Here is a 10,410-nt window from a genome sequence, read left to right on the forward strand (position 1 = left end):
CTGATTGTGATATTTTTCATTTAATCCCACGACCCACTGGCCGATTGTTTCTGCTGGCAAGTGTTTCAGTGACCACTTTCCATTAGTAGTGCTCGCCTCACCTTGATTATCTGTGATTCTGAGGGGGGTGGGGGGGAGGGGTGGGGAGAGGGTGGGGAAAGTGTCAAAAAGTAGGTGTCAGTGTTCCGGTTAAAATTGGGATGTGAACCAGATTCAGCCTGTAGACCGGGGGATGGACGTCCCTGCTATCCCTGACCTGGGAGTGCTTGACCCAGACATTGTGGAGGGGAATTTAACTCGCCGTCCAGCGGAAAACGGGCGGGTGGGGGAGGGGACGGGGGGAGTTAAAACGGAGCGGGAGATTTACCTGCTGATTGTAGGCGCCAAGGACACCCGCCTGAAGCCAGTGGGGCCCTTGTTTGAATTTTCAGATCGGGCTTTGATAACATCATCGGGGCCCGACTGCAATCTTAACCCCAAGTCTACGCGGGGAAGGCCTGTTGGTGAGTGGAGCTTGGGCCAATAGAGGCCCAGTAAGGTGAGTTATTGATTTTCTGTAGTTTCTTTACGGGCCTGGAGGAGCAGCATTGCTCCTCTGGCTTAACAAGGATACCTTAAGCCCTCTCTGCTCCAAACTTCCCTCCCCGTCTCCAGACCACGATCTCGTCCCCGTTCTCCCACCCCCACCACTTTCTGACCACTTACTCGCTGCTCGATTTTAACTGGCTGTTTTGGTCGGGAAGTTGTCTGGTGGTCCGATAATGAGGCCGAGCCCATTAAAATCAGCTGAGCCTCCGCACTGCCACTCCCTCGGATGGGCTGGCCACTCGCTGGCTCACCCGCGTTCCTGCCCTGGAGTTAAAACTGACCCTTGGGTGCCTGTAATGGAAAGAGTTCCATTCCCGCACACTAACATCCCTCACCCTGATGTGCGCAAAATACACGAAACAAAAGGAGAAATAAAGCAAATAGTTCATTTTGAAAAACGTTTATTGCCTGCAGACCGATCCATTTTACATTTCTTTTACATTTTAATATTTTTTCTTATTCGTGCAAAGCCGATTATACCAGCTGCAAGTAACAGTAGTTGTGCAAACATACACACTCTGGCACTCTTTTTCCATCTTCTGATTCTCAGTCCAAACCTAACATGGCGAGACATGCAACATCTCACTGTGCTGACTTCCAAACGCAACCAGCTGCATGACGAGGTCCACAAATGGAGAAGAAACGGAGTGGGTCTGGAGTTTAACCACCTCTTTGGTTACGGAGTCCTTGATGCCGGTGCCATGGTTAAAATGGCCAAAGACTGGAAGACAGTTCCTGAAAGGTTCCACTGTGTTGGAGGATCAGTTCAAGAGCTGCAGTAAGTGTACCTCTCACAATTCTATGGCACTCAAAGATGTTCTTCCGTAAGAGCATAAGGATTTATAGGAACGGGAAACGGTTAAAGCCAACAAGGTCAAACACACTTGCCTATCTTCTCACCAAATCCTTTCTCTCATCAACAACAAACAAAATCTAGTTGCCCCTTGAATTTATTGATACTATTTACATCAATGATCTTCCCTTCCAAACTTGCTCCACAAATATATTATCCTTTGTGCAAAAGTGTTTTGCCTGACTTCCCTTTTCCCTCCTAATTGTTTACCTTGCGTCCCTTGGAATTTGAACGCTGTCATGATGATTAATTGACCTGGATTAGCTTTGATAATTTTCTTCATAATCATGAAACCTTTAACAGGATCATCCTGAATTCCCTTCGAAAGAGAATAAGCCCAAAATTCTTAACCTTTTCCCTCATAACTTAGGTTCCCGCTATCGAGAATCATTTTGGTTTTTCACCTCTGTTCCTTCTCTAAATGAATAATATCTTTCCTATCATTAGGTGACCAGAGGTGCAAACAGTGCTCCTGGTGTGGCCTGATCAGCGTTGTGTACAGCAACCTCATGAGAAATGACGGAGAATCTTATTTCTCTATCAACTAGGGTTGGTTAAATTGCTGATAAATTGCTGTCAGAAATGTGACCTCGGCAAAATATTAATCGTTTCCTTGCAATGTCAAATCTTGCTTTACAATTGGTTTGCAGTTATTATGAGAGAAGTTTAAGTTATATAAATCGACCTTTATTTTATTTGACAATCTCATTAGTACGGTATGACCAGCTAAGATGCCTGATTAACTCTGCGATGGCCTAATTTGAATTTATTAAATTATTGAATTTAAAAGTTACTTTGTTAAAAAAAAATGCTTGTTAATTTATTGCAATTCATTTGTTATGTTCTCAATTTTTTACCAGCGGCAATCCCAATATGTATCGTATACTATATATATTTTATTAAAATCTTGCACCCATTGATATCTTGGAAATCCAATGTTAAAATGTTAACACCTGTTACACTTAGCTGTCACTGTTACCTGTCACACCATTTGGTTGCACACTAATGGGAACTTCAATGTTAAATGACAGCACGACAGTGTTATCTATCACATCACTAGGTGGTACTGTCTTATCTTTTCCCCACAAATCACTTAAAAAGCTTTCTGAAAAAAATATTATCCACCATTTTTTTTAGTAACTGAAACTTCCAAAATAAACAATTAAAATGAAAAACACATATTTCACAATAACACATATTTCACAAGAATTCATTGGATTACATTTATCCAATGAATTGCTTTTCTGTGTCTTTCAAAAGTCTCAGCCCCTCCCACAAGACTTGGTGGGTTAAATTTCCAGAGGGATTTCCCCAATCGTCCACCGTAACTCCAGCGGAATATCCGCGCAAACCTCGCAGAAATGGCGTAGACGCGGAAATTCAACCCCTTGGTACGTTTGGCCAGAGCTGTGACTCGGTTAGCTGAATGCAGACTGTTCGGTCTGAGCGTGTGCAATGTGTGCCAATTTCAGAGCAGCCCTAATGCAGTAATGTCAAACTCCAGGACCCTCACTCCAGTTCTGCCAACTCCCAGGACCATCCCTCCAATTGCTACCAAAGCCCAGGACCCCCTAACCTCCCCCACTCCTCCCCGTAGTATTGCTAAATACCAGGAGGAGTGAATTTCTTCAGGGTTTCCCCTGCTCTGCTGCCATAACTTCCACTGAAGAGTGGCAGAGTGGTAGAAACCCTGAGGAAATTCTGGCTGAGTGGTAGCTCCCTGGCCTCGGTGTCGTAAGATTGTGAAGTCGCAGAATCGTGGAATTGCTGCAGCGCAGAAGGAGGCCATTCGGCCCATCGAGCCCCCTGCCGGGCCTTTGTACCCCAGTGGAAAGTTAAATAGGGCGGGCTGTATAAGGGGAGGGAAAATCGGCCACCCTCCCCCCCGCTGAAGTTGGAAGTTCAGTCCACCGTTTGTTAGAAAGAGGAGGACGCACATAGGGCAGGAATCTCGGAAGGGGGCCTCAGCAAAAATCGATCGGGAACCTCTGGGCTGCGTAGCAACAGGTAGTTTTTCTCATACCTTCGCGATGCAACTCCCATTCCATTTTTCTGGGGATTTTTACTGTTTAGGATTGTGTAATGTTCTAGCACTACTCTCTCCTCGTGGCACACTAGTTAGATGGTCGTCTGAAATTAAAGCATTCAACATTCACTGACAGGCATTCATTATTTTCCGTTATAAATCAATGTATCACGACACAACATTAACAATACATTAAATAAAAGAAACATCAAATGCACGTAAGTGTGGTTTCCTATATCACTTTGAATGGTCATATTCGATCTTGGAGCCTTTAACAGTTAAAGCATTATTTACGGTTTTTGTGCTGACTCAGTTAACAATTACACACAAATGAATGTAGAACCGTTTATCAGGTAGCTTGAGAATGGTTCCCTGTGGAGCATGTAAAGTGCGTATTGTGTAATATTTTTGATGAATATTGCTAAGAATGTAATTACTGTTTGCACTAAGGGGCACCATTGAACCCAAACATCTAAATGGCAGCTCTTCCATACAGAAGTGGCAGAGCAGTAACCCTTAGTGCGCATCGACGTAAAATTAACGGCTTTAATTTTACATTTTATGATGTTAAATTAGGTGCAGCTGCAGTGCCAGGTTGGAGCAGAGAGTCAGTGGTCAGATAACTTAACAGCCACCAAGGCCTCAAAGTGAAAGGCCGTTAAGAGAGTAGAACGAGTGGGAAAACTCATCGGTGGTGGTGGTTGGAAAACAGATTCGTTGGGCTGCAACACTTACTGTCATGATGTTTTATGTTGCACCAAAGCTAAAAGCTTCCTGAGGCAAAGGAAAAGAGTGGGCGGACATTTTTGTTAAATTGACTTCACCCACAAAATGTTTTTAATCCAATTATTCTGATGGAGCCTGCATGGCGATTTTGTAACCTCAGCTTTATAGTTCTGATGAATGTAGCTGAGAGTTCTCTTCAGAGAATACTTTTTCCAGTGTTTGGCAGGTCTGTTATTTCACCTTTGAGTATATTTTGTATCTTATTAACTTTTATGGTAGGATGCAGTTTTCTGCCTTTGATTCTTCACAAGCGAAACCCACAGTCTCTGCTGGGTCATCAACAACAACAATAATTTGCATTCATATAGCATCTTTAACGTAGCAAAATGGCCCAAGGCGCTTCACAGGAGCGATTAGCAAACAAAATTTGACACCGAGCCACATAAGGAGATATTAGGACAAGTGACCAAAAACTTGGTCAAAGAGGTAGGTTTTAAGGAGCGTCTTAAAGGAGGGGAGAGAGAGGTAGAGAGGTGGAGAGGTTTAGGGAGGGAATTCCAGAGCTTAGGGCCCAGGCAGCTGAAGGCACGGCCGCCGATGGCTAATTGTGTGTGTGTGGTGAGGAAGGGGGGACTTCCATGTTTTAATGTCCTTACACCATTTCAAACCGTGCGAAGTTCACCCATGACTACTCTCCCCATCTGCCCCAGAATGTCTATAATGTATGAAATCACCCAGTATTTTTACTTAACAGTAATTAGACCAATAGGCTTAAAGAGACCCTCGTCTACATTTTCACAGCAGAATAATTCATGGAGTTTTACATGTTGTAATATTCCTCTCCTTATAACACAGCACAGCCCAGATTTTCCTAATCAGGGCAGTGTATCAGCAGGTCAGTACTTCCACCTGCACTCCTGTGTCCGTCCCAGCCCTGACCCATTTTCCTGGGTCAAGTCTCATTAGGCGTGCACAGTGGCTTCCCAGTCAGGGTAATCTAGAGGTGCTGCAGCAGGGTTGCCCCTCCAGCAACTGGAGACCTAACAAGGGACTTAAAGGGGGCAGGAGTGTCTTGGTGATCAGGACTAGGGCTCCCACTGGAAGCCAAGACCAAATCCTTCAGTGGTTGAGGCCGTCCGGTGGGGGAAGAAGCCGCAACGAGGCCCTCTCCCTCTGTAGGGTTATGCAGTGGCGTTTCCTGGGGGTCTGTCGCCACCTTCACATGGTAGCCCAGGGAACTGGCAGTAAGTGAGGCAGAGAGCAGGGAAATTCAGCAGGACTATAGGCTCCGTCCTCTCGGCACCATTTATGCAGGGTGGTTGGGGAAGGAGAATTCCCAGTGGGGCAGGGTATTCGCAGTTGGGTGATGAGATGGAGGTAGGTCTCGTGGCCTGAATTTTCCGACATTCACCACCGCAATTCTTCCCTAATTTGGGTGGGATTGCAAAGAGGAATTTCCCCCCTTCCCCCCACATACGTCTTACTGGGTCAATGAATTAATACTAAAAGAAAAGGCTTCAGATATATTCAAGGCTTAGAAAATCGGTACAATATTTTAGACCGAAGCATGACTCTCTCCAGGAAGATTATAATAAAATATAATAGGCTGCACAGTCTCAAAGGGACCTAAATTCAACACTGTTTTGCCCGTTTTACATGCGTAGAACAGGAACAATGATGTCAAATTCAGCAGAGCGATGGAACACGCCCGATTTACGCTAGTGTTCGGGCCGCAGCTAAATTCGTCAGGGACCTTTTCGGTTTTTTTTTGTTTTAAACTTACCTTAATATGGAGCCAGTAGAAGCATGGGTGCTCCTTCTGTCTCCACAGTAATACTGCGGGCCACTGCTGGCTACGTTCACCCCCCTAACCTGTGACCTGCGACCACGGCCCCCTCCCCCCAGATTTACCTGTTTGAGCCGACTGAACTGCGTCGGGTCCTCCAATCGGAGGTCGCATTTAGGTTGGTCTTCGGGCCTCGCTCTTCAACGCGCCAATCATTTTGCACCCATTTTTAGGCGCTATCAAATTTAGGCTCGATAGAGTCAAGCAGCCTACAATTTCTGTGATGTGGAGATGCCGGTGATGGACTGGGGTTGACAATTGTAAACAATTTTACAACACCAAGTTATAGTCCAGCAATTTCATTTTAAATTCACAAGCTTTCGGAGGCTTCCTCCTTCCTCAGGTGAACGTTTGTTGGAAACGTTCACCTGAGGAAGGAGGAAGCCTCCGAAAGCTTGTGAATTTAAAATGAAATTGCTGGACTATAACTTGGTGTTGTAAAATTGTTTACAATTTCTGTAGCATGGGATGCGGGGCTTTTGTTATAGTTCAGTGAATTTGTCCAGTGAGCAGCTGAACCATACAGGCCAGGAACGTTCCAAGTTCATTCCGGAACGTGTGCTGAGTTGGCTGATCTCAGACAAAGTGCTGCTACAGTTGGCTTCACTGCTTCTAAGTTAAGGAAGGAAAATTGACCAGGATTTCTGTTCTCCTTCTGCCAAGTGCCTGTGTGGATATTGGGCGATGTCATGATCAGTTTGACCACAATGGCCAAATAGCGCACCAACATCCACTAACAAGGCTCACACATGAATCATTGGTAGCCCATCAGAAATGCCCGAGGGTGACTGGCACCTGGGGAACTACACCCCATCGAGGAGTCACTGCTAAGTAGAGAGAGGAGGGGAGATTTAGCAAATAATTGGCTCATTAAGTTGTTACTGATAAAGGAGTGTATTGAATTAACACATTAATTATGTTATGGAAGTAACAAAACTATGACCGAGTCCTCAGATGCTAGGTTGATAGCGTGCATTTTATGTCATCTGCAGCATCATGCATAGAATTGCATAGAATGTACAGCACAGAACAGGCCATTCGGCCCAACAGGTTCATGCCAGCGTTTATGCTCCACACGAGCCTCCTCCCTCCCTACTCCATCTGACCCTATCAGCATATCCTTCTATTCCTTTCTCCTTCATGTGTTATCTAACTTCCCCTTAAATGCATCTATTCGATTCGCCTCAACTACTCCATGTGGTAGCGAGTTCCACAATCCAACCATTCTCTGGGTAAAGAAGTTTCTCCTGTATTCCCTATTGGATTTATTAGTGACTATCTTATATTTATGGCTCCCCTGGTTCTGGTCTCCCCCACAAGTGGAAACATCTTCTCTACATCTACCCTACCCTTTCATAATCTTAAAGACCTCGATCAGGTCACCCCTCAGTCTTCAATTTTCTAGAGAAAAGAGCCCCAGCCTGCTCAATCTTTCCTGATAGGTATAACTTCTCAGTTCTGGTATCATCCTAGTAAATCTTCTTTGCACCTTCTCCAGTGCCTCTATATCCTTTTTATAATATGGAGATTAGAACTGTTCACAGTACACCAAGTGTGGTCTAACCAAGGTTCTATACAAGTTTAATGTAACTTCTCTGCTTTTCAATTCTATCCCTCTGGAAATAAACCCCAGTGCTTGGTTTGCTTTTTTTAATGGCCTTATTAACCTACGTCGCTACTTTTAGTAATTTGTGTATCTGTACCCCCAGATCCCTCTGCTCCTCTCAATTTAGACTTTTATTATCCAAGTAGTATGTGGCCTCCTTATTCTTCCTACCGAAATGCACTTATCTACAGTTAAACCACATACCAATGGGCAGTCCTTCTATTGGTAATTTTAGCCAGAGTCTTGTTCCTGTTTAAAGAGTTTTGTTCCTGTTTAATGGTTTAGTCCATGTTCTTGTTTCATTTTCTCTTCACAGGACAATCTCATCGGAAGACAAGTTGATTCTAACAATATCAGCTGATGCGTGTGAAGGGAAAGATAATTTTGTTCGTTATCTAGAGCATGTTCAGGCTGTGATAACTGTAAATGCCACCAGACGAGGAGCCCTAAACATCAACATGACATCACCAATGGGCACAAAATCCATTCTGCTGAGTTGGCGGCCGAGAGATGATGACTCTAAGGTGGGCTTTGACAAGTGGCCTTTCATGACAACACATACATGGGGGGAGGACCCCAGAGGGACTTGGATCATAGAAGTTGGTTTTGTTGGGGGAACCGTACAGAGAGGTGTGCTCAAAGAATGGACCCTGATGTTGCATGGGACTCAAAGTGCCCCTTACATAGACCAAATAGTGAAAGATTACCAGTCCAAATTGGCCATGTCTAAGAAAGAGGAGCTGGAGGAAGAACTGGATGAAGCAGTAGAGAGAAGCCTGAAGAATCTGCTAAAGAAAAACTAGTTCTAGTGAACACTGCATGCCAGTCTTTTATCCTCAAATCCCACATCCTAGCTGCTTTGTGATTTAAAACTACTGAAATTAATGTTTCCTGTAGCAAAATTATCACACCCTGTTGTGATCTTAAACTCAGCTGTTGTATATTGTCAGTTAATAATTAAATTTAAATGACAATTTTTTACGCCGATATTGTTAATTCCACAAATTCTATGTACAGTTTGTGACTGTAGAGGATTCTTGTTGTGTTAATTTAAAAGTGAAATCTTGCAAACAAAGCAGTGACCGTTTTTCTTTATATTTTTGTGATAAATGTTTATATAAAAAAAAGAAAGTGTGTTTTCAATTTACAGGCAATGGTTTGAGCATAATTCTTCTATTCTGGTTTAACCAAGCTGAAAGCATACGTTTATTGGAAAGCCAGCTGGAAAAGCACTTTACACTATGTGTTGCTGAAAGTGGATAGTGTTGAGTCATATCACATCCACCTCCATGGTAGTCAGTAGCCCACATAATGATTTATTTCCCTACCTGGAATAATTCAAAATAAAACATATGGTGCATTAATAGATTACTGTTTTGTGACAGATTTCTGCACATTTTGCAATGGTGAGCACTTATCTTATGCTGCACCATACTGTAAAACAAAAAAACTACTGAACCCAAAGCTGAAACTTTGAGGATGAAGGCTTAGTTTGCTAATTATTTATATCCTAGGTAGCAAATTAGTAGTGCAGTAATTCTGAACACTTGTGCGCTCTTCACATGCTGATCAATCCACCGTTATGTTACACTCGGCACATACAGTGTTGTTTTTAGACTGCTTTGTGGCAAGGTAAACAAGATGTTTAAATTGCATATTCTGGTGAGTAGCAAAAGATTAAATTCATATTAATGTGTTTAAAATTAAACAAACTCTTGCATCTGGAAATTATATGTGAGGAGAGAAAAACAGGAAATAAACGGTCCCTTTCCTCATAGCACAGGGACAGGAGTAGGCCACTCAGCCCCTCGAGTCTGTTCCACCATTCAATTACGTCATGGTTGATCTGTATCTTAACTTCATCTACCCCCCATGGTTCTGTCACCTTTAATTCCCTTGCCTAACCCTGGTCTTTTCCTGCCCGTCAATTTTGTATGTTTAATGTTTTGGGGACAGGCCCTGTACTGAACTTGGAATCTATACAAAAAAGCTTCATGTTGGCTTTGCATTGGGGGAGGGAGCTGAGAGCACTAGAGGCGATTTGGAGCTCTACCAGCCAGTAGCAAACAATAGCTGATCACAGTCGCCAACCCACCAGCTGCAGGGTGTCTTGATTTGAAATATCACATTTCCCTGTAAATCAGGTGTCTGGAATGTGCTTCTACTGGCTTTGTGTCTAAAAGGCATTTCAAATAGATCATAAAATAACTTATGGAACAAACTAAGGAATGCAGTAGTTTCTTGAAACAAAATAAATTTAAAATGTTCAATTTACCTTCAGATGAATTAATAAATGTGGTTTCATACAGATAAGAGTTACAAATGTACAGACGACTATTCACAGATGTTGTATAATGCAAAATGTTTAAGGTTTAAGAACTGTAAATACCCGCCGCCGCTCAAAGATTTAAATGGAGAGCAATCTAATACTATTTAGGAACAGGAGGAGGCCATTCAGCCCCTCGAAGATATCCTGCCATTCAATTAGATCAGGGCTGTCCCGTATCTTAACTCCATCTACCCGCCTTGGTTCTGTAACCTTTAATACCCTCGCCTAACAAAAATCTATCAACCTCAGTTTGGAAAATTCAATTGACCCCCAGCCTCAACAGCTTTTTGGGGGAAAGAGTTCCAGATTTCCACTACCCTTTGTGTGAAGAAGTGCTTCCTGACATCACCCCTGAACGGCCTAGCTCTAAATTTAAGGTTGTTCTGGACTCCCCCCACCAGAAGAAACAGTTTCTCTCTCTATCTACCCTATCAAA

General features: G+C 43.4%; 1 protein-coding gene across 1 annotated transcript in view; it reads left to right on the forward strand.

Moving 5' to 3' along the window:
• The window catches only part of pcsk2 (proprotein convertase subtilisin/kexin type 2), a 66,040-nt gene extending 57,029 nt beyond the window's left edge, over positions 1-9,011 (forward strand). Inside the window, exons 11-12 of the mRNA XM_067989471.1 lie at positions 1,139-1,366; positions 7,962-9,011. Of these exons, the coding sequence (XP_067845572.1) occupies positions 1,139-1,366; positions 7,962-8,448 (715 nt within the window). The 3' untranslated portion in view covers positions 8,449-9,011. The remainder of the gene's footprint in view (positions 1-1,138; positions 1,367-7,961) is intronic.
• Positions 9,012-10,410: the final 1,399 nt, after the last annotated feature.

Source organism: Heptranchias perlo, chromosome 8 (assembly GCF_035084215.1).
Source record: "Heptranchias perlo isolate sHepPer1 chromosome 8, sHepPer1.hap1, whole genome shotgun sequence".
NCBI classification, from domain to species: Eukaryota; Metazoa; Chordata; class Chondrichthyes; order Hexanchiformes; family Hexanchidae; genus Heptranchias; species Heptranchias perlo.